Source organism: Podarcis filfolensis (assembly GCF_964270895.1).
Source record: "Podarcis filfolensis genome assembly, chromosome: 6".
Lineage (NCBI taxonomy): Eukaryota > Metazoa > Chordata > Lepidosauria > Squamata > Lacertidae > Podarcis > Podarcis filfolensis.
This window is the reverse complement of record NC_139609.1, coordinates 25,074,198-25,099,198: the sequence shown is the minus strand read 5'-3', so window position 1 is coordinate 25,099,198 and position 25,001 is coordinate 25,074,198. Positions and strand designations below refer to the sequence as shown.

Here is a 25,001-nt window from a genome sequence, read left to right as displayed (position 1 = left end):
ATTCAAAAAGGCGAGGGCGCGAGGGTGGGGGGAATGCGGGAGACGTTAGGTTCCTCGTTTCCACGGTAACCGCAGAGGCCGCTTCTCTCCCGTCGCGAGCTCCGGGCGTGAGGAGAACAGTTTCTCTTCCCGCCTTCAGGCTTCGTCTTGAAAGGGGGGAAAGTGTAAATAATAGCACAGAGCATGCTAAGAGTGCCTTTCCTTCTCCATGGAGTAACTATAAACCTCGCAGCTTAGCCAATGGCGCTTAGCTTCCCATGTCAAAAAGGGTTCAAGGCGAGTAAGCTCGATCATTGTCCCTTTTCACGTGAGGAAATTAAGGCATGGTGGTGACCAATGGGGCAAAAGGTGCTTTATCGTGTCAGTCATTTAATCCATAGGGTCCTCTTCATTTACTAGTCGATGCTGACTGTGGATAACCACGCCGTCCCCTATTTATACTGGATCACAAGCACACACATCTTGGATTTATTGGATCCTCACATGCGAACCCCCACCCCTTTCTTCAGATTTCCCCAGACGTGGCTGAAATCTAAACAGCAGCTCGTCCCTGGTGGAACAAATTGCGCCTTAGCTCTGCTGAATCCTAAGAAATGCAAAACCGAAAAGAGTGGCTATTTTATTTGTTCCAGTGTGACACCTGTTGGTGCTGAAGCTGCCAGGATTTGAAAACTTTCGACCACAGCGTTCCCCGTGATGGCTAAGGACAGAACAGAGAGTAGGTGAGGTCACCCTTCTCCCTCTAAAACCTCCTTTCTTCCTTTTGCTCTCTTTCTGTTGCCACCCCCTTTCTTTCTCCCTCCCTGCCCAGCGGAAGGCAGGAAGAACAGATCCTCCTTGCAACAACAGGTCGTTTGCAGGTGCCCGCAGGTTGCCCACCTGTGAAGTTTTTCCACCAGTAATGGAAAGGCTGTGAAATTCTAAAGCAGGCTTCTTCAACCTTGGCCCTCTAGATGTTTTTTGAGACTACAATTCCCATCATCCCTGACCACTGGTCCTGCTAGCTAGGGATCATGGGAGTTGTAGGCCAAAAACATCTGGCGAGAGGAGGTTGAGGAAGCCTTTCCTAAAGTATGCAGAACCTTGCACCAAAGTAATTAACTTTTTTTTAAAAAAAGGAAAGCAAAACTGAACAGACAAAAATACATATTGATGTCAAATATTCCACTAGCAGCTCAACACCGGTGCTGTGGACATATCAATTAAAACTATGATCCGTTCTGGAAGAACCACCATTCTGGCAGGTAAAGAAAAAAACACCACCTCAGGCCTTTAATCGGAACTTAGCTTTACAAGTGGCACTGAATGAATTGGGGAACAGATAGGGTACCCAACACATTATTTTTCCAACTGTTAAAAAATGTAACTATCTGACAACCCTGAAAAATTCAGCTACTTAATTCAGAGTATTACTAGCATTTTATTTATTATTGTGTGTGTGTCCTTTATTCATTGTAAAATAGTGCTGTTAGTTTGCAGCAGCAACAAGTTTAATACTATGGCAGGTAATAAAACTGCCATTAGCTTGTGTAGACTGCAGTGAATTTCATTAAGTGCACAGAAATTAGTCAGTATATGTATAATCAATAATATTGTTTACAAAAGCACTTACAATGTTGCTTTCTACAGTAAAGCAATATTTAATTGTATCACATCTCTTATTGCTTTGGCACGTTAAGTTCTCGGATTCACAAAACAATTAAGCTTTATAGTCCAGTAGCTTTAAACATCTGTAGAAATCGTTTATCCATTTCTCCTAATGTTTCTACAATTGGAGACTATGAAAAAGAATTATCAGTTTATTCAATGCTGCTATACAGATCTAAATTCTAGAATAGCAAGTGAGAACAGAAAAAGAATGAACTAAGTGGCTCATAGAGAAACAAACGCCAGTAGTTACACAGTCATATTATTGTATTGCTTTATTATGTCCACATGGAACTATAGTGCTGCTATTAAGAATGTTCAAATGAGTAGACAAAATGACAAGATTGCCTACTGCTACTAACTTTGCAAGTAGAAGCAGCTGCAGAGGGAATAATGGCTCTGCCTACTGAATTACATACATCCTCAGTTCATGCAAGGTATGTTAATGATACTCAACAGGCTTGACTAGCATCCCACATGAACAATGTATGTGGCTCAAACATTCCCAGGAACTGATTACAAGAGGCACAGGGGTTGTGTGGAAGTCACACAACAATTCATCACCAAACAAGTAAATGTGGAAGAAGGTTCTGCAAACATTTGAAATCCACAGATCTAGAATAATGGAGTGGCTCAACAAGCAGAAATGATATAAAAATTATGAACACTGCACACTGAGGGAACAACCACTTAGGTCAGGCCTGCACAAGGTGTCCTGCCTTCTGAAGTCAGCAGATGCAACTTTCTTAGTTGTGAAATTAGTTCCTAAAGGACACTTGGATGACTCTGCTTCGTTTTTTGCAAGCACTTTTAATGAATGACGTTTTAACCTGGATTTCTGCTTATAACTTCAATGCCCTTACTGAAGCTCTCTGCTTTCAGTGTTGCTGTTTTGTTGTAATTATTTTAGTTCCATGAATGGATTTTAATTTGTTGTTGCTGTTATATTCTTTATTGTTAGATGCAATGGAAACCATCCTGAAAAGCAGGATAAAAATGCTTCACATACAATTATATATATATATATAAGCCCTTCTTAATAGATGGGAGGAAACAACTGTTGAGTATTCAATATATTCTGACTTTGAACTCAAAATGGCACACACACAAAATCAAATTGGCGACTTATTGAGACAAAAAAGTACCATACATGTGCAATTCTGAGGTTGTGCACACTATGGGCATAACATCACATTAAAAAACAAACAAACCCCAAAACAACTTGTTTGATATTAAAGATCTTCTTTCCAGAGCCTTTGGACACACATCCCAGACCTCTCATTTTTCACAAAATCAGCAGGAAGAAAGGATATCTGATGACACACTTAATCACTGCTATAAGGAAAAAGGTCTCACACAGTATAGTGAGGTTTCACAGGAGAGGAATGGGAATGGAAATCATTTTCACTTTTCAGAAATCTTCTCATTACCACTATACAGCAAACCAGACCACTTTAGTGCTATAGTACAGCAGAAAAACATTTCAGGAGAAATATACAGAAAATGACCCATTTCACCCTTTCCTCACTCCTCACCCCCACCCCCATGTTCCAAGCAGCACTACAAGATTCCTGTTCCAGATTTGTTGGAGGGGCATTGATACACAGCAACTCTTGTTGTGGGTCCACAATGATCATGTTTATGTAACCAAAAGTATTATATTTGGTTGTAAGAGCATATCACAATATAGAAGATAACTTTTCACACTTCACTATAAAAAATCTACTTAGCTGATCGCTATTACTTTTTTATAGTGTCTTAATTCTGCCACACGAGGCAGCCATCTCATTCTACCTCACAGTGTGTTAGGCTTGTATATACAATAATTGAAAAAGTTGTTCGCAGAAGAAAATTCTGGCTACTCCTTTCCCACAGGAAATAAGCCTTTTTATAAAGTAGCCATATTCAGAAGCTGGCAATGAGTGCCAAGTCATTCCTGTTCGTCATAACAGGAGTAGAGTGTTTTACTTAACATAGTACACACAATTTGAATGAAGAAATTCCAAGAAATACTGCATTCTCTTCCTTTATTCTTATTTACCAGTGCCTTGAATACACATGCAACTTATTGCTTAGACATTATTGCATATACCTCAAACATGAGCAGCCTACACAAATTTACACAAACAGCAAGGCTTTCAAATACCACTGAAGAGCAAACCCATTTATACGCCTATCACAAGCAACATTTAAAAATATTTAAGCAAATGTTAACGTTCACAAATTGTTTGACCGTCCTATAAAGTCAATAGTGCTATCTCACTCTTTTGTGCCATTATCATTATGGGGCTATCAAATCAAGAATATTGCAGGCTTTCAATGTAGTGCAATAGGATTCATAGCCCATCATCTTTATTCCATCCCTGTAAGAGACTTTTCAGTGCTGCCTTTATCAAACATTGTGCTATGATTTAATAAGGCCCCATATCATAGATTCTATTGCACCCCTTTTCCAGCATGGATTTACAACTCAGCAATGCATCTCATTATACTTATTTCAGTAGTGTGATTGGGAAAAACATCTGTGAAAACTATTTTTAAACAGCATTTAAATGAACTTAAAAATAATGTGACCTATTTATTTGAACCAGATTTCTGAACACTTTCCTTAAGAATTTGGGCACCAGTAGCAACTGCTTTTTAAAAAATATATTCTGCAGTACACACTACATTAACTATACATCTGCTTCAGTTTGTAGTAAATATTTACAGATTGTATCAGATTGTGTCCCTCCGCTGCAAGAAGGCTCTTTGATCCAGAGGATGCTTCTAGGATCAGAATAGGGGTGGGGCATTTTTTTCCATTTCCTCTTGGAGTTCCCTGTTGCAGTCCCTAAAGCTGAGCCGCAGGAGAATGTCGTAATTTGCAAAAATCACCTCTCCTCCACCACTTTTTGTTCTCAAAGAAACTTTGCTGGATCAAAGACTGTTCCAAGACACAATTTGATACAACTCTTAAGATTTCATAACTGACAGACACAATCCCACAAACATGTTCCTGTCAGGAAGAGGGTCAAACTAGGTGAGATGCTGGAGTTCTATGGCTAGAACTTCAAAAATCTGTTTCTTTAAAAAATCAGCTGTGGCCGGGGGGGGGGGGGGGGCTGATCCAAAATAGACAGTGGTGGTGGTGTTATAACCTGCCCTCATGGTATTTCCCTGCTGGAAATCACTGGCTCTGAACATATTTGCTGCAACTTAAAAATAAAGAACTTTCAGAAACATCACCCCATGTGTTTTTTCCCATATGCTGGGGCAAACAGTTGTGGGGCGTGTGTGAGATCATATTCAGCAGAAATTTGGACAGGCAAAACAGGTTAACTCCCCTGCCTTGCTCAATCCTGATCAGTGTTTCTGCTTCTGCCTTTTTTTAAAAAAAGAAAATGTCAGGAATTAAAGTCATGGAGCTTTTATATTATGCCTAATTTGACCCAGTTTGATTACTCAGAGATATGTCTAATGAAAGGGGGGACCACAATATTAGGCAGTCAAAAGCATAGGTATACATTACATATATTCTCACTTTCTGTATTTTGGAATTCACTAGCATAAGGGTCTACTTCATAATGCCAGTGTTACCCCAGGCATGATTTGTAGGCTATTACTGGATTAGTAGTATGAATATAAAATGATCTCTGTTTTCCCATCAGGCTCATTTGCATTGCAGGGTTAAAGAAGATGGTGCTGCTAGCATACATGATTTTAATTATAGTACAAAATAACAAAACTCACCTTCAACCAGGTATGAGAGAATATATTTATTATTCCATCTTGGGGTTTAAAATTGTTCAAGCAGGACATCAAAAGGGCATATTTTAAGTAAGTATTTCAAAGGATTTTCAAAGCAGTTAGCAGCACAACCCTATACATGCCTGCTCAAAGGCAAGTCCCATTGATTTCAATGGAACTTATGCCAAAGTAAGTGAGTATAGGATTGCAGCCTAATTCACCAAGATCCAAACAATTTACTTTAGGATTTGCACACATGTATGAAGTTTCATTTTTCTTTTTTCAAAATGGCAAGCAAAATGTTCACAAATAACTTTTTAAAAACTCAACTGAGTTTTAAAAGCAGCAGTGTGGCATGGGGTCCCCAGTCCCAGAAACAAATGCAAAGCCCCTACCCCACACATGTTCTTTGGATGTTTAATCAACTGGCCTTGATTAAAAGTTTCTGCTGTGTAGCAAAAAAATCTTCCCTTGCTTCTGGAACATTACATTTCATTATTTCTGCATACTGAACTACTATTTTCATTACACGGTGCATTAACGCTCACAGTATTATTTCTCCAAATATTTTGGGGGACAATATCAGAATGCATTAATAGTAAGGTTCAAAAGAATCTGTATTAGATAATAAAGGGCTTGAATCCAAAGCTTATTTAATAGGAGGACCCTCACATAAGAGGGTGCTGTGATCTTGGCTTCCTGCTAGTAATTCTTCTCCTAGAGCAGCTATAGGGTGTATAGGTGCCTTTTTCTACTCATATGTCTCCCAAGATAAATGGAGATGATAACCTTAAAAAAGAAATTGGGTTTAACGTCTAACCCATATTTTAAACAAGGAAATAATGACTAAAAAAAACCAACAACCTTTAAGTTACAGTACATTAGGCCACATCAATGTTTGAGTAAGTTACTTGCTAGACTTTAAAATGTGATTTATAAATGCTAGCATATTTTAAAAGAGGCAGTAGGGCATTTTTTACCTTTACCCACAGCAGGGAAAGTCAGCTTTCTAAGCCTGGAAAGCCATACCTCCACTCTCACCATCCATCAAGCAACACATATGGAGTTGCTGGAATATTCCTGGCTGTTATCTCAGAGGATAAAGGAATGTCCTAAGTACACAGATGCAAGCCACCAGGCTTAGGGTAGATGGAAAAGTAATAAAGGAGGCACTTGCTTCCACTGAACCTGGCTTTGCCATCCTCTTTTGTCCTCATGCCATCTTTCTCTCTTGCATTCATCAAATATATGTGCAGTCAGGAAAACCAACTTTCTCCATAAGAATTATCATAATGTTAGAGAAAAATAAATAATGTTGAAGGACAAATACAACTCAATAATCATTATTTGGCCCTGATCTACAGTATTACTCCCCCTCTCCCCCCCCCCACTCCCTTTCTGAGAGTGTAAAAGTTTCCCAGCTGTACATGACAGTGTTGTAAAACACAATGAGTTGAATCCAGGTTAAGTGAGTTAAACTTCAGTCTCAAATCAGTAACAACTGATTTCTTCTGGATCCAACCCATTTGATCCAAGATACATATTTCAACATTAGGAAAGGAAGATGGCATTATAGAGTGATCTATATATAATAATGGATAATGACAGAAGCTGCTCAATGCCTCAGTTTTCCAACTCCTTCATACTAAGCATATACTGTATAAGGAAGCTTAAATCCAAACAAAGAAATAAGACTATACAATGATTGCATATCTGGATCAAAAAGCAGCTTAAAAGATTTATGTATAACTGTAATAAATAAGTAGTGAAATTAAGAGGACTCTCCAATTATGCATCTTGTACTTTCTGATAAGATACCACAATACCACATCTGCCCAGAAAAATCAAGTTATTTTAAATTCCAAAATATGTAAAGCACAACACAGCCAAAATATACGAAAGTGCAATTCTATGTATGTCTACTTAGAAGCAAGGGCCACTTAGTTCAGTGGAACCTACTGTATATGTAAATACAGGATTGCAACTTTAACGGAAAAGAAACTATGCATACGCACAATTGTGATTCACTATTACAGAGTAATTGCAAACAATACTGATAAAATATTTCCAGCCCAAAGCAAGTGTTCTTTGAAGTGATTTGCAACATATATAAATAGTGGTCTTCTGCAAGCACAATCTGCTACATGACACTGTTTGGGCAACTACTGAAATTCCTTCCCCTACCCCCAGAAAAATCTGAAGAAGTGTGCATGCACACGAAAGCTCATACCAATAACAAACTTAAGTTGGTCTCTAAGGTGCTACTGGAAGGATTTTTTATTTATTTTGTTTTGACTACGGCAGACCAACACAGCTACCCATCTGTATCTGTAACTCAGAAAAATCAACAGCAAATTAGGGCTAGCCTACTCATTGGGCAAGAATAGATATATTTAAAAATCCTGAGTCTGGTTAAGGGACAGTGGTCAGCCAGCTGCCAAGGTCAAGGACATGGATCTTTGCAGTTCAGTAGGATCTTGCTACTTCCCTATAAGCAACTGTGCTTCAATTTGTAACTGGGTTATTTTCTCAATTCCAGAGAAATGTGGGATAAGGACATGAAGACGAGCACCGTCACTATTTCCAGGTGATTGTAGCACTGTGGAGATACCACTCTGCTATGGCTGCTGGGTGGGGGATGGAAAGCATACCAACCTGGCTTAAGAAGTTGCTGGGTCCAGCTTAATAGCTACATTTAAAATGAGTAAGTAGAGTATGTGTAGTTCCTTGAAAAGTTTAGTGGGTAACACTTCATTGAACCAGCAATCTGAGGATAAGTTTGTCTACAAGCAAGAAGAGCTTTCAAAGCTACTTCCATTATTCTGCATAAGTGGATGATTTCTTCTAACACATACTATTGGATTGCTATTTCAAAAGTTTTTAATTTAGAAAGTTAAAATGTGTTCAATTTTGTTTCAGGGATAACCCAAAGTAGCTAAGTAATGGTTAACAAATGTGTTAAAAGAAGGCAGTTTACAATCAAAAGAGGCAAATCAAATTAGAAGGATTAAACAGCACCCAATATTGTTACTGCTTGCACTTAACAGCTGTCTTTTCATAAAAGATGAGTCTAAACTATAAAAATATGTTTGTTAGCAACTTTCTGTTTCTACCAGGAAAAATTGAATATATTTATGATTTGAATTTCTAGGCTTCTTATCCAGACACTCAAAAAAGCCTCTAGGAAAGAGAATGACACATGCATGAATATCACTTGATCTCTCATAATTTGGAGCCTAGGCTAAATATGTAAAGTGCCACCATGGACAAACATTACATTTGAGGTGACAGGAAATTTATATCCCTCTTATTCACGGTGTCTACAATGATCTTTCACAAATGCAAGTCAACACTTAAGTTACAGTTATCAAGGGATGAACATGAGTATCTGAACAGGGCCTCTGTGTTTATATTAAATATACAAAATATTATAACACTAATATGAAGAACAGATCCAAACTGTCTTGATTGTCATGACACTTAAAATGCAATTTAAAAGACCTTTGAGAGCAGTCATTATAATCTTATGAATCCAACAACATTTAGCAAGCTATAAGGAGTTAGAAGCACTCTAAGAAAAGGGGGATTTGCATGTTGTAATAACTCACTTTTAAAAACCTATACTAACTAGTAACCACAGGCTATTATTTGTTATGTAAGACAAATAACCTTTTGCACCAGGCTTTGTTCACAAATAAATACTGGAAGAACTAACACTTTAGGGACCATGAAAGGGACAAACAAAGGGACAGGAAAACAGCTTGTTCTCTACAATACTCCTGCATATTTGCATCACAAACATGAAAATGAACACAACCTTATTAGCAAATTATGACACATGGTATTCATAACAATCAGACAAAGACCTGTCAACTGAATAGTTGATCAACACAAGAATATAATACACCATAAAAGTGGAGGCCACTATAGCAGAGAACATTTGTAAAATTAATGCAAACAAGTAGATTACTATTATCTGTTCTTGTGTTTCCTTTTTACATAGTATTCATCAGCAACATGCTCTTGCAAATATGTTGAGAGCTAAGCCACTTGAAGAAAGAAGTTTCTATCATTAGAGAGAAACTATCAACCTCTCAGTTTTGTAGAGCTGCTCCGAAGTTGATAAGAATAAAATGCATTTACTGTAAATATATTTTTAAATAGGGTTTTCCAACTTAGTAAAGCAATGTTTTTTTAACTTGCTTTAAAGAAAAAAGAGAGCGATAAGAATGTCAGTGAAAATGAATGCATTAGCTACAATTTAAACTTTTCTTAACAAGCACAGTAGTTCTTGTGACAGATTCACATGTTCTAGATTCATTAGTTTTTTCCTGCTTCAGTGCTGTAGTTCACACCCCACAAAAATCCTTTTGTTATATGACACTACACTAAAAACATAGATAGGTTCCAATAGCCATGATAGATAAGGAACACTGGTGCAAGAATTTGCTTATGTCCATACTGTTTACCATGCAAGCATGTGCTAGAATTCACATATATTTAAAAAAAAAACAAAAACCGGGGGGGGGGGGACCTGCAGTTTTCCTTTATGTACAGAAAGAATCAATACAAGTAATTGATTTTAAAGAAAAAGAACCCCTAAACTCTATGGTATGTGTTTATGTAAAACTGTTCTATAAATTAGAAAAGATCATGTGCATGCATACAAGGCAGCAGAAAACGTAGTAAAAGATTATAGATTCAAAGCAAAATTCTCGCAAAAATGTAAAAAAGTTGTCAAAAGATGAAACCTCAGTTATGAACACCATACATTAAGAAAGCAGAGAAACATGCCAGGAAAGTTGCCATATTAGCAGAATGTAAACCAAAGATCCTGACATTCACAGGCATTAAAAACACATTAGTCTAAGAAACCTGAGTGAGAATTCATAGGAACGTACTGCTAGAAAAGTTTGTTCCTTTACAGGTTCGTTTGTCTATTAAGTGCTTAGAACACACTACCAAGGTTGTATATGCAGCATGTTACTGTTTCCCATTTCATGTACTACAAGTCTTCAAATGAAGTGGCCCTGGGTGCCCAGGCAGTGCGCCAAGAGGAAGGCTACATTGAACAGAGGTAATACCTTTTTTTCCTTAACAGGAGTTTTTTATGGCAAAAGTGTGCATTGTTCTTTCGAAGAAACCAAAGTTCCCATTATAGATGGTTGTTGCATTAAAAATCTTCTAGTTATGTTTGCCATTCTTATTAGCTTTGGCTTCTCCATGTCCAATAAGACAAATAACTTTGTAACATCCCTTTGTGATTTTGACCATCCACTTTAAGTTCATGATGTCCAAGATAATGCTGGAGATAAACCAGGCGCTTTGAGCTGCAAGTCCTAATCTGTCGAAAGCTTCTGTTCCTACCTCAGCAGCAACCTTGGCATAATAAATTGGGATGACTATGATCCTCCCCAGGAAAAATGTGATTGTCATTAGTAGTCCATTGATGATGTTAGATTTTGATGCCTTGGAATACCCCAGTACTTCATAGAACCATCTGCAAGAGAAAAAATATTAACAGAAATTAAATAAAATTTTGTGAGTTCAACCTCTGAATACAGACTCAGATTTGGATATAAAGATTCCATCAGCTCTACAAGCATTCTGAATTTCTGACTTTTATCATAGTTTCATTTCTCATCACTTTCATGCAGCTAGAAAGCTGCAAAGATATCTGTAAAGATATTCAGAATTGCTAATGTTATGAATCTTTTTTTATATATCTATATATACCAAATTGTAACCAGATACAATGTTAGTGTACTTTGATATTTTTCCCCACAGTGCTGCATTTTGTGAAATACTCTGTTCCAGATCTAAGTGGTTCCTTCATTATTGTAACACAATGTCCTTTATCTTCCTGGCAGATCCAAACGAATGGAACCTTGGTACTGAAATGAAATCCATGAAAGCTCTAGAAGCAGAGTACAAAGAGTTCAGCACTACTCCATTTTGGCCTGCAAGAAAGGGCATGTGCTGGAAAAGTGAAAGTCACATCTTGCCAAATCCTAGACAATATCAAAGCTTTGCCTCTCCCTCTCCACATGTGAGCAGACAAAACATATTTAGGGCAGATGCTTATGTTACAGCAGTTAGCATTGTTACTATACTCCACTGGCTGATTTCCACATCACTCTGTTAAAGTAGGATTATATTTCTCTGCCAATACCTCTCCCCAATCTAGTTTTCTTACAATGGCATACTTTTCCCTACACTATCCCATGCTCCCAAATAGTTTTTGCATTTTTCCTTAACGAGAGCTACATGACATGGGAGTACAAAAGATGCTACTCCACAGTGTACATAGAATCATAGAATTGTAGAGTTGGAAGGGACCACGAAGGTCATCAACTCCAACCCCCTGCAATGCAGGAATTTTTGGCTCAACATGGGGCTTGAACCCACAACCCTGAAATTAAGAGTCTCATGCTCTATTGACTGAGCTATCCCACAGGGTTACATATTGGCCCAAACATAAGCAGGATGGTACCAGGGTTTCTAGCAGGGTCTTGATCTTTGCCACAAGTTTATTTAAACAAAGCCTGACTTACAGATGGTCAGGGTTCGCAAAGTGCAAGTGGAAAAGACCTATGATTCTATTTTTTATGCACATAAGCATGTCATTTGTTCAAACTACAAAGGCTCCTGCAAAATGATCCACAAGCTAGAACTACCAAATAGGAAGGAAGGAAGGAAGCTTGGATTTGGTTTGGCTGAGAAATACTCTCCAACACATTAATCAAATATGTTGCTTCCAATTTCAGAACAGTATCTGGTTAATACTGTACACACTAGCTTGACATATCAGGCTTTTAAAACTTTTTGTTGACAATTTTCGAAGGATACTTGGGTTGTTTGCAAAGGTCACTGAGTTCAAAAGTTAAAAATATGACAGAGTAGCATTACTTGACTACTTCATTTTTGTTAATGATACAAACATGTATATCTGAGCTAGTGTCAACAATTTACATTATTTACCATCTGGTTCTTCTCAAATTTAATAAATCTATATATGAATGCCGATGGGATAGCAAACGCTTCACTCTCTCTCGCTACCTTCTGCAAACATTTATCAAATAAAGTAGCAAGTTAGTTTTATTTTTAGAACACTGCTTCAAAAGAGGAATATGTCCTTTTTCACTGATAAGGCTTCACAATCTCCAAAGTCTCAGTATGAATCTCTCAGGCAGATAGGCATTTTGTATTCAGTACATTAGCAAGATCACAGCTGAACTTTCCTTTCAAGATCTTTTCGTACAAAAGGCTGTGCATTCGTTGACTGTTCTTGTACTTAAGTGGAAGTCCTGGAGGTTCTTTTATATTGATAAATATAGCAATTCCTCATTTCAAAGAAGCAACTGCCAACAGGGTGCAGTATTTATCCGGTTAGCTGTTGCATTAAATTTTAAGTTTAGCCTATAATAAGGCCCCCTTCTGATATTAAGTTCTCTGCATGGGAGCTTTCGCTTCTTCAAGCACTGTATTAGTTACAAAACGCCACCATCAGCACCACATGAGAAATGTCAGCTCCACAGCTTCTTCCCACACCAGTGTTGCCGCCACATCTGGGAGCAGCATGGGAAGTAGCCATGGTGATAGTTCATCAAGTACAGTTTGAGGATTCAGACATTACATTGTGGCATGGGAGTAGCTGTCACATGATTCCTCCTTACAGTGCAATGGTAATGACAGAAGGGGCCCTCAATTGTCTGCAGAGAGCCTCAGCAGACTTCTAATAGAAACAATTAAATTATTTGAGCCCATTATCTCTTAAGGACATGGCAGAGAAAGCCAGAAAAAATGTGTGGGAACAGTTCTAACATAGCAGAAAGGGGAAGCCTATTTGCCCTTCATTCCAGAGGATGTAAAGACACTGCACAGTTTGCTGTCTAAGCCACAGACTGTGGGAAGACAATGGCATCAGGGAATACTACAAGAACCAGATTTTAAAAGACTTAGAAAGAAACACAAGGGCTGCTGTACTGTACCTAAAAATACCCAGAGAAGCAAATGAGGGTGACTGTATGACTAATACAATATAATGAATTGGCACCCACAAATTCTAAGCAGTAAGGTTGAACCTTGATTTTTATTTTTTTTTTATGTATAAAGCTGCCTGTTTAAGTACAGGAACAGTATTAAACAGAACACTAGTTAGTTAATTAATGCTGTGATAGCAAAGTATGGTAGTGTGGAATACACTCTTTACATCGACACAGTAAGCCAAACTACGGCTGACCAGGAATGTGTAAATGCAGCCATGTTAATGCTCAGGCTGCTCATGTTTTGTGATAGATTTTGACTGAAACCTTTGATGTATGCCAAAATTTATTAAAGTGACGGTTTAACAAAAAGCACCACCAGGAAAGAAAAAATTAGGCTATACCTTGCAAAAGATTAGGATGCACATACATAATACCTGACAATGAATACAAGTGCCAAAATTGTATCAGTTTACTGAGTAGATTTCAAGTATCCTTGTATAAGGGAATTCCAATCTTGTATGTAAAGATTCCTCAGTTTATGTGACTAAAAGTAGTCTTGCTTAGAAATGAAAACTGGCTTAAAATTGGTAATTGCTAACATTATTTTGCGTAGCAGCTTTGAGAGGATTTATGCCAGTTACAAAAAGGGGGAAATTTAATGATACAAAGCAAAATTTTATTAAGAAAGTTAATACTCCACTATTAAAAAATGTTCCTCATTGCTCTGATAGGCTAACAAAAATAATTTATCTGTATGTAAAAGAGTGTCTCTCCCACTATCAACCATCTTCAGCACTACAAACAGCTGCAGAGGCCCTGTTGGTGGTGCCATGACAGGGCCTTATTGGAAGTAGTTCCCATTTATGAAATTCTCGTCCTTGTGGCTGGCTCTCTTTATTATCAACATTCAGGAAGAATTTAAAAACATACCTGTTCACCCCAGCATTTGATGGCTGAAATATACTGTACCTTGAAATTATTAACTGTGAGGGTATGGGACTGTTTTAAAATGTTTTCACATGTTTTTAAAACATTGTGGGTGTAGTTTTGCTCTTTTGTTGCTTTCCTCCCTGTGCAATTTTGGGAGGAAAGGTGGAATAAATATAAAATAAACTTAGGAATGCTGGAAGTATATAAAATGGCTACTACCGTTAACATTTGTGTTTGGAAACTAGTAAGACAAGATTGAATAAAAACAATAGCCTGAATAATAATATTAATTTCAATGGACATACTCTGAGTATAACTTACTTGGATGCCTCCCCAAAGTTTGTTTTCTTTTACAGTCTTTAACATGCTTGCCTTCACAACAACCCTTTGAAGTGGACTACTGCCATTTCTAATATACTTTGATATGGATTGGAATACTACCTACTGAATGAACCGTATCGGAGCAAAGACCTGAACACAGGTCTTGCTGTGTAGTCCCTAAAATACATACTCTTGGCAACAGGCAAGTTAAGAACAGCTTATTAATGTAAGAAAATGTCACCTACCGCTGATTCACAAAAGGGGTAGATATTTCTGCAAGCAGACGAAAATTAGCAAAGTATGCCAACAGTCCTCTTTCCTAGATAAAATAAGCATTATCACAATCAGATATATATATATAGAGAGAGAGAGAGAGTCAGTCCCAGAAAAGAAGTAAAAAAAATTATGAGATGAAATAAACTAAATTGAAATATACTGTATATATTTGTACAAAATGCCAATTGTACATAATTAAACAGAATACACTTTAGAAAAGTGCTTAAAGTCCCTCAGTTTGTTTCCCTACACCACCTATGTACATCAAGTACTTAATGCACCTTGCATTCTGTTGTTAAAATTGTATAATGTTCAAAATTGAATTATATCTTCTAGCAAGGTCAAACCCAGGTTGGTGACCTTTTAGGGTACTTGAAATGGTTCAAGAAAGATCAGATGAGATATGAAATTAAGCTCTGCTGACCAAATTGTTGTTTTACCCATTAACCCACAAAACCACATACTCAACAGAAACAAGTTGCATTATCAGAGACCTCTGTAGCCTTGTTTGCAAGAGCTCTGGCTTCAGCTAATGGAGATGAGCCTTCCTTTGCCATTGGCTCTGCTGCTAAGCTCTTATGTAATGCTTACAAACATTCCAGTTCCTCATAATTTTTTTAAACTGTCAGCACATCGTCCCAAATAAGACTGTGCTCTGTAGAAAAGAAGTTTTGAATCATGAGGGAAATTAGTTAGTTAGTTACAAACAAGTAAAAAAAAAAAAGGTACACAAATAACAGAGTAGAACTACCAAATCTGAACCTCATCAATGCCTCTTATAAAGGCTCTCTGCACTGGCATTTGAACCAAAGAGGAGCCAATCCAAGTAACTGGGTCCCTGGTGCCACCTGAAAAATAGGAAGCTGCAACACAACTGCTGACAGGAGTGAGGTTCCATCAGCATATTACAACTCTGCTTAAATATTTACACTGGCTGCTGGAACAGTTAGACGCTATGTAATGTGCAAGTTTTAAATTTGTTAAAAATTATATTTCTGTGAAGACATTGCTATGATTCCCCTAGACCCCAAATTTTCCTATAACTAAGTATGTGTGGCCCAAATATTTTAATATCCCTCACCTTTTTACTCCACCCCCATTGCCACCCCTTTCTTCTGTCATTAGGGCAGGGACCTCTCCTTTCATTCTTTAGAAAGCACCATGCACATGGATGGCACTCTATAAATGTTCAAATTATGAATCCCACATGGCTCCTTGCTCTGCTATTACAAAAACAATACAGCACTCACCAGTACAAAGTAGTAAGCATACAGAGCTACTAAATGGTGAATTACAAAATATATATCCCCAATCGCATTCCAGTAGAAAATAATAAGCAACAAATCTAAAAGAAAGAGAGAAAAATGAAAGGCTCAGTAATTTTCTTCAATCATTGTATTTCATCTTAAAGCATTTAATAGACAATCATTTGGGGGCAAGGAAGAAGAATTAAAATAGGTATCAAATCATGCAAATACTCAGCAAGTGACAATTCTTCTCCTAATCTATGCTACAAACAATCTGTAATAATTCCTGAAGTGAAAGCTGAGAGCAGAAATATAAACACAGTGTTGGGTGTCTCTGTCTGCAATACACACCAGCCAGTGCCAAGCTATAGCATGGTGACACAGCAATGCGGCACCTCATCCTAAGCAACGCTATATAAAACCCTTTCTCCATGAGTAGCCATTATACAATACTTCGCCTGTCAAAGCTTTCCCATGACTCCCATGTTGCTGCCATGTGCTGACTTGAATGCAGGTGTCCACTGTTTCAGGTAGATTTTGTGCATGTGTGGATAGGACCAGCCTTGGAAGGCATTTATGTTGTTCACCATTTTCTCTCAAAACGCGCACATGCAAATTATCGGGTAGGCTGTTCAAGTTTAGCACTTCTGCACCAGAGAGTTGAATAATTTTGTTGCAGAAATTGAATACAATAGTAGTTTCCCTTAAGAAATCTTAGGAGGTCATAGCACTGAAACTGAGGACTTGCAATATAAAGTGTACAGGGGATTTCAATCTTATGCTGGGGGAAATGCTTCATGTGCTGCTGACATTTTTAGCGAACGTGCTGAGCTTTCCTCCTTTCACAGAATAAAATTGAAAGCACCCATGAACAGAGCCACTAGATAGATATTGGTATAAATCAATTAAAATAATAAAATAATAATAATGCAATCTATTAAAAAAAACCAAGTCCAAACATCCCACTGCAGTGGCACCTCCAGAGAGAGGGCACACCAGTCAAACTACTGACAATCAGAAAAGTGAAGGATTGGCAAAGGGCAGCTATAAAATAGACAGCAACCCTTTTTCATGGTATCAAGGTTATAGTTTCCAGCGTATCATCAGGAAATGGAGCCCCAAGCCTGGATTGTGGCACCTAATCATATGACAGTGCTGCTTCTCACTAATATGAACCTCAGGTATAAATAATCAAGCCAATTTTAAAGTTGTTTCAAATTCCATATGGTTGTTTAAATGTTGCTATCCATTACCCCTGCACAGCATCCACAGTTAATAATAAATCCCACCCCACAATGCCGAAAGCACTTTTGAAAATTATTTTTGGTTTTGCCATAAGTTTTAGGGCCCAAAAGAAAAGGTGCATATTCACGTATGCATTTTTTGCGGCCCTTTAAGATGGGGCGGGGAGCAAGGGGGGAGAGGTTCAACTTTCACAGGAACAAAACTGAACCGACCAGAAGATGCTTGCCATCTGGTTTAGTTAGCTTCTCTTCCACTTCGTTGCATTGCTACAGTTATCAAATTACTGGTGCCAGATCAGGGTTACTGCAGTGGGGCAGGGGGGAGGGGAGAGTAATTCCTGTTGCTTCAGAGGAATGACTGGCTGTATTCAGCCTTGGAGTATTAGAAGCTGGCAGAGGAACTATAAGCTTACAACATTACAATATTGTCGGTAAGCATATAATCGTATTTCCCACCAGCATGCCCCCCCCCCCGCCAACACAAAAGGCAAGGAAGGTGAATTCTGCTTTCTAAGAAACAGGGTTTCCTAAAGGCTAATACCTTGGTAAATATTTTTATTGTAAAAAGTTAAGTTGTGCATGGTGCAAGTTACAACAAACTTTACAAATAACGTTGTATACTTTACCAGAAATGAGGTAGCCTGAAGTAATAGCAAGGTTTAGTTGCACTGTAGAAGGCTCACCCCTATAAACAATGACACAAAGGATGCAAAAGTTATAACACGTGCATGACAACTACATATATGTATACTAGTTAACACATATGGAAATATTTGCCTCCATGCCCCAGAAAAACACCCTGCCTGCCCTCGTGCCCACTTTTCTACCCTCTCACACAATTTGGGATGGTGTAGGGAATAAGAAATGTTTAACTAACCGTGACGTATGACAAAAAGGTAAAGTAGCAGCTCTTCAACAAATAGCTTATTAAGAGTATGGACTATGGAAGATGGAGAAACTCTTCACTCTTCACTGAAAAAGTAAAACTACTTGGGCCTCTCTAGTCTTGTTCATTATACCAATGATTTTCAGAGCCATTCTGTGACATTTTTTCTCTTCCTTTCTGCTGCTTTGCTAGTTTTTATGGGGCCGACAAGCAACATGCTAATCCATTACTGACTGATGGCCAAACCAGTTTGTTAATCTTTCTGCCATCACCTTCACCCTTTATGCGGGTGGGATGGGTTGTGACTCTGTGCGCAGGAAATGGTAGATTGTCCTCTGTCTTCTGCTTCCTAACCTTCACTGATTAGGCTAGATGTATACATGAAAATGGAGATGGAGAAGCTTTTTCAGCCCAAGAGTCATTTATCTGCATGGGCAAACATTTGAATTTTTTTGTTTTTTCCCCTAAATTTTGAAACATTTTTTGTTAATACAGTTTGATAGTACAAAACAATCTTCTGCTTGTCTCACAGAAGAGACACAGGGAGGCAAAAGCTATTTTATCCTGTCTTTGTAGTTCATCTTCACTTGCATAAACAATAAAACACAAATCTGCAACAAATGGGCTACCATTCTAGGGGCTACATGCCAGGAATAGGGGCCAGAGGTAAAAATGGGTGGAGCAATAGATGCAGAGTCACATTCCAGCCTCACAAAAGTCTGAGGCTGGACATACATCCTCCTGCAAATATCTCCATCCTTCATCCTGGCAAGCAAAAGGCATTATCACATTTCAAGGACACATTCTAGCCAGGCAAAAGCAATTGAGAATGATGAGGAGTTTATGAGGAGAGACCCACTGCAGATATATCTCACATGTACACAATGATCCCCAGTGATGCAACATATGAACTTGATAGACAAGACAGAGGATTAGGCTTCAAATTAATGTAAGACCTATATTTGAGCCTTAAATAAATCTAAGTTTTGTGAATCTTCATCACAACCTTTTACCTGAAGAATGCAGCCAACATAAAAGGAAGAAAAGTGGCTGTGGCATGCTTGTCATTCCCCTGTAATTTTCACCTACATTTAAATTGCAATTTCCCAGACTTAATTATATTTGCCTCTAATTGTTCCAATTCTCAAATGGCAAGAAAGAGTTCCTAATTAAAAAAGAAAATCTTTCATAAACTGACTTTGGAGCTTAGGTCTGCCTTCTCTAGGGAGAAGACAAATTTTAAACAATGATCATACAATATCATTTCAATTTCATCAGCGTTTCTTTCAGTGTTTATCATCAGTCATAACGTCAACTAAAATCAAACCATGGCGGACTAATCAAAAAATGGAAAGCAAACTCTTGCTGTACTAAACATCAACAGGAGTGTGCAAACGGCATTCCAATCGTAGATAGACCACATGCGTCCAGGTTCTATACAGTGTATAAACGTTGCATCAATGTAAATTGTAAAAAATAAAACTATTTAGGCCTAATAAATAGAAGCAAGTTTGTTTCCACTTAAAACAATGTGCTCACTTAAAATAAAGCGATCCTAGGTTTCAGTTGCAATCCAACACCCACAGCAGGGATGTACAGAGCTGTGCACAACCAAGAGCAATGAATAGGCCTGGATTGGGAACCAAAATATACAGGATGGTTCATTCCCTCATCACTTTCACAACACCTCATTTTCTACAGGCTGCTGCCAGCATAGATCTTACAGGCAGTCTTCCCCCAACACACACACACATTGTGGAGAAGGAGGAAGTGAGCACAAAGTGACGCTAGTGTTACTCCAGCAGTAACCAGCTTACCTGGGAAAGCTGGACAGAGGGATACCTCCATTCATTTCAACTCTCTCCCCCAAGCCCGGTATAAAGAGGAAGGGCTTAGATTTGCTCTGCCCATCATGAATTACATTTCACCTTGATTCTCATGATAGCGAGCCAACAACAAGTTGTAGCTGAATTTTCTCGTGAAGATGTTTGCACAAATTTCTGGCAATTGTTGCTTGATTATTTTTTTTAAAAAAGGAAAGTATGAGAACAAACTGAAACCCAGCAGACATATGCAGATAAGGCATACAAACTGCAGTGCCAAGAACTACTGTCCCACTCCACAAATTAGCTGAAAATATGTACGCCTCAAAACCAGCAACAAAAACTTGAAACTTCAAAATTAATGAGATTCTCCAATTTGATCTTCAGCAACTGAAGTGGAATCCTACATTTTATTTGCTATTAAAAACTTAGTAGCGGTGGTAGGAAAGAATCAGGCACTTTTTACTGCATTAGACAAGTAGATGCTGCTGAAAGAACTTAATATAGCCTTTAAACATTCTTCTTAATGCCCAACATGCTAGCTAAATCACAGCCAACTGAAGACTGAAACTATTTCAAAGCTCATCCAAAGAACTCCTAGTCTAACGAAGGAAACTAGTTCTCTCCCTGAATAATCAGGCATTTAAAAAAGTTTATGTCAGTAGATTTATGTCAGTTTCTTACTCAATAGATTTAAAATCTGGTAAGTCCTCCCCCCATCTCCTGTACAGAAATCTAACCCATTATTATTGTAGTGCTCCCCAGGTGGAATTAGGAGCAGGTAAAGGGAACACAAAGGACACAATCCAATGAGTTGCTTCCAATAGCAACTAGCCGCATTTCTCTTGTGCTGCTTTTCAGTGAAAATGCAAGCTCAATACCAACATTCATTTTCTAGAAAGACCACCCTCGTTTTGCAATGCTTTGTGTCATCTTTACAAAACATTTTAGGAAGCAAAGTGGCCTCAAACAGAGATTCTGAAAAAGGGATCTATAATTTCATGCGGAGTTTATACCAGCAAACCATGCCGAACCTCAGCTACCTGCATCAGCACCTTATTAAGAAAAAGTAGGCACAGTATTGGCTGTCTAATTCTTAATGCTGCCACAGAGTTCTCATCCACACGTTTTATTTGTAGTATCTCATGTTACTATTATTTACTTATTAAATTTATATCCCGTTCTTCCTCTTGAAGGAGCCCAGGGCAGCAAACACATCCACAAGCAAAACACACAAAAAAGGCATTGTAACATTCTCTTATCCAGCGGTCTCATGGTTGCCAGGAGCAGCATCCTTCAGCCATCAAATACCTGGGTAAACAATGGCTATAGCGGTAAACAGTATTTATTTAGGCAGAAGGTGGTGATGATGATATCAGTGAGGAAGCTTACAGGAATTTTATCACTGTAAAGGCAACTTCAATAAGCAGCTCTGATAATCCAGAGCCTCAGAATTCTTCTCCACATTATAGCCAACACAAATAAGAAACAACACTTCAGAACTTTTGTACAATTGGTAGAGGTAAATGTCTTATGCTTTAAATTAAGCCTGGAAATAATTTGACTAGCAGAGTGAAGAGCAATGGAACAGTCGAGTGGGGCAAGGAAAAGGGGAGAGGAGATTTACAAGCAAGAATGTTCCTTACCAAACATGGTCAGCATTTACAGCTTCATCGTACAATAAAATATACAAACAAAATACTCCAACCAACAAGGCATGGAATGATGATACCGTCCTAAAAAGAAAAGAAAAAACACAACCCAATTAGGAATGAACTGGATTTAAAATTGGGGGAGCTGGGTGCAACAATTATATGCTTCTAGAAATTCTCAAAATATTTAAACCTCAGTCAGAAAAGCCTGCCATTAATACAGATTGCAAAATAGTATCCAAGGAAAATAGTTTTGAGTTGGGAGTCACCTACACTAGAATGTTTCAAAGTGCTTGTTCTGCATGTAGGAAACTGTATTATTATTATACGGCAATGCCATCCAAAAGCTGGGCAGATATGAGTTACAAAGAACTCACCCATTGCAAGCCATTATCTAGTTTAGTTCATAGTGAGAGAGGGAGACCTCAGCTACCAGGCTCCCTACAAACAAGAGTAGGATAACACCAAAAAGGGGGTTCCCCGTTATTATATACAGTGGTACCTCGGGTTAAGAACTTAATTCGTTCTGGAGGTCTGTTCTTAATCTGAAACTGTTCTTAACCTGAAGCACCACTTTAGCTAATGGGGCCTCCCACTGCCGCTGCGCCCCCGCTGCACAATTTCTGTTCTCATCCTGAAGCAAAGTTCTTAACCCGAGGTAATATTTCTGGGTTAGCGGAGTCTATAACCTGAAGCATCTGTAACCTGAAGCGTATGTAAGGTGCCACTGTACTATTCATTTTCAAAAGGCCATTGCAGAAGCAGATTTAGGGCAAAGCTATAGTTCTAACATACTGGGCACCAAGTCTAGGGAGTACCACAGGGCGTCACAACTATGACCGTAGAGAATTGAGCAGAACAGAAGACCAGAGGTGGGAGGCACAAAATTTTGGTCTCACAGGGTGCTGCTGAAATTTGAAAGACTGAAGTCCATCTCTGGCCATTGTCATTTGCGTCCCATCAGGTATATGAAACTTGAATTGATGTTGTTTAAGCTTCACTTAAGAATGACAGCACATTCAGGAGCTCCAACACCATGACACATAACTCTAATACATAAACTAATACATAATACACTCACTTTGGGGCTTCAGTTAAGAAACGCCTAACACAAACTTTGCCTGTCATAATGCCACTCCTTTAACGCAGTTGGTAAACAGTCTTCCAATATCCATTCATTTGGTACCACTCCAACAGAGAAAGATGCGCACCACTAAGTATGTTCTCTTAGAAATATGGAGTAGTATTTTTCCTTACACCACAAGTAGATCTCACATTCAACTGCAATACTTTCAATGTGAAAGATGCATTTAGAGCACTAACTATTTTATAAATTGCTAAGTAGTTCATTTTCCCCGTGTCAAATTTTGAAACAGAAATTCCTCAGAGCAGGGACCTGTCCTCTTGAACTCTGTAAAGTGCCGTGCGAACTGATGAAGCAATATTTTTGTATGAGATTAATGGTTTCTCCCACAAGAGTACTGCAAAATATCACTTAGGCAACAAAATGCAATGCATATCTGCAGTGGGGGGGAAGGATTGCAGGCAAGATGTGCATATCACAAATCAGTTGGTGTGTATATTTTCATATTTAAGAACGAAAGTATACTGCATCTCAGTGGTCAATTCATGGAAGGCAAGCAATCAGCAAACAGGATACCATCCAATATTTCTTATAAGTCTCCTACTAAATTCCATAAAAAGTACTTCTTGTGCTCTTATGAGTTTATTTAGGACAAGACAACACTGCTTCCGCTTTGCCCATTTTTGTGCATTTAACGGTAAACACTCAGCAGATGAAGTTTTCTAGTACGGAGCTGAAGTAACAGAGAAAGCTTACATTAGTTTATATGCAACCTGAATGCTCTTAAAAGCACAGAAGCAGGGCCAGTAAATAAGATGGCATCCCTAAGTAACCACATATATTTTTCTACAACTCAGTAATATGCACACTATGTAAACAAAGTTACAGACACTGTCAAAATGGCAACCAAAGTTCATTTATATTTTTAAATTCTAACTCAAGTCACTTTAATTTCAAATTTATCAGTACTTATTTATTATTTAAATTTATATCTCACTTTTCAACATATAACATCTAAAGCAGCTTTTCTGTAAATAAAATAAGTCTTTTTATGGTACCAAAAAAATGGAACTAAGATCAATCAAGTTTTGGAGATATGTTCTTTTGGCAAGCGTGCTAGGAAGCACAACTGAATTATTACAAGTTTTTGAAAATCTATTAATAGTTGTATCCCATTGTTTATAAACTTTACCTTGAATTCCATTCGATCTTCTTCTTTTGGTCAAGACTGGTAAAACCAGAAGTTACACGTGCAGAAATCCAAGAACTTAGCACGTGGAAGAGAAGTTGAGATATAGCAAAACTGCTAACAGCAACACCCAAATTGAGTTTACTGAAGGCAGACATCATTCTTCAGCCTGTTAAGAGAAGAAGAAGAAGGGGGGGGGGAGAGTTCCTTAATTCAGGCATGGATTGTCAATGGAGTATAAGCAAAGCAACAATCATGTCAATTTAAATAACAACATGAAACACAGAAGCTACAACTCTCAACAGCCATGGGTAGAAGCGAAGCAAGCATGCATAAACCTGGAGGTGTCCAGCAGGGTGATTGGGCTCTATTAAAGAAAAACACCTTTTTCTTTTTTTTAATAATTTTTATTAACTGGCCAATCACATCAAATTGAATCACATCACATAAATTCCAAATTACAAAGCCAAATTTTTAAATTTTGTTGGGGGAACCCATACTTCAAGATCCAAAGGGGGATTCAGATCATCTTCTTATTACTGCGTTAATGTCCAAATCAGTCCCAATCAGTCCAAACAAAATTCATAATTCTATCCAGTCTTATCTTGGTGTTTCCACATCATATCTTGTTCATATAATTTCTATTTTTCCTTTACGATCTCTTCTGTTAGTCTCCTTAAGCCGATAAGCAAAATAATAATCCTGTGTGGATTTCCCGTTCCTCCACTAAGTCCAGATGGTTTCCATATATCTCCTTCGTAGATAACATCGCTCTTTCCATCATAAATTTGGCATTTGTCGCTCTTAAGTCCCACCGAGAAGTTGATCCACGATATGTAAACAACTCTATTTCTCTCTTTCTCCTCCCAGACCCAAGAGCTCCAACAATGCCTCCCAAAATGGCGACGGCATTTTTAACTGCGTCATTCCAAAACTCTTAGCTTTCCAGCTTCATCTTGAAACATTGCTTTGGTTCGAAAGTTTA

The 25,001-nt window shown here is 38.1% G+C and overlaps 1 protein-coding gene and 1 long non-coding RNA gene across 7 annotated transcripts in view; one reads left to right on the top strand and one right to left on the bottom strand.

Moving 5' to 3' along the window:
• The first annotated feature begins 74 nt into the window (after positions 1-74).
• On the top strand, positions 75-24,030 carry LOC310765592. The gene is made up of 6 exons (XR_014549651.1): positions 75-722; positions 1,172-1,244; positions 1,948-10,453; positions 11,247-11,425; positions 14,651-14,841; positions 22,606-24,030. It is a non-coding gene; the product is annotated as an uncharacterized lncRNA (long non-coding RNA).
• Positions 1,897-25,001, bottom strand: part of LOC310765575 (TLC domain-containing protein 4-B-like) — a 38,869-nt gene continuing 15,764 nt past the window's right edge. For all 6 annotated transcript variants that reach the window (XM_083620759.1, XM_083620755.1, XM_083620758.1 and 3 more), the window contains 6 exons: positions 24,020-24,185; positions 21,738-21,827; positions 18,009-18,067; positions 16,142-16,236; positions 14,861-14,934; positions 1,897-10,876 (listed from right to left, as the gene is read on the bottom strand). In XM_083620759.1, coding sequence (XP_083476885.1) covers positions 10,561-10,876; positions 14,861-14,934; positions 16,142-16,236; positions 18,009-18,067; positions 21,738-21,827; positions 24,020-24,177 — 792 coding nt within the window. In that variant the 5' untranslated portion in view covers positions 24,178-24,185 and the 3' untranslated portion in view covers positions 1,897-10,560. The remainder of the gene's footprint in view (positions 10,877-14,860; positions 14,935-16,141; positions 16,237-18,008; positions 18,068-21,737; positions 21,828-24,019; positions 24,186-25,001) is intronic.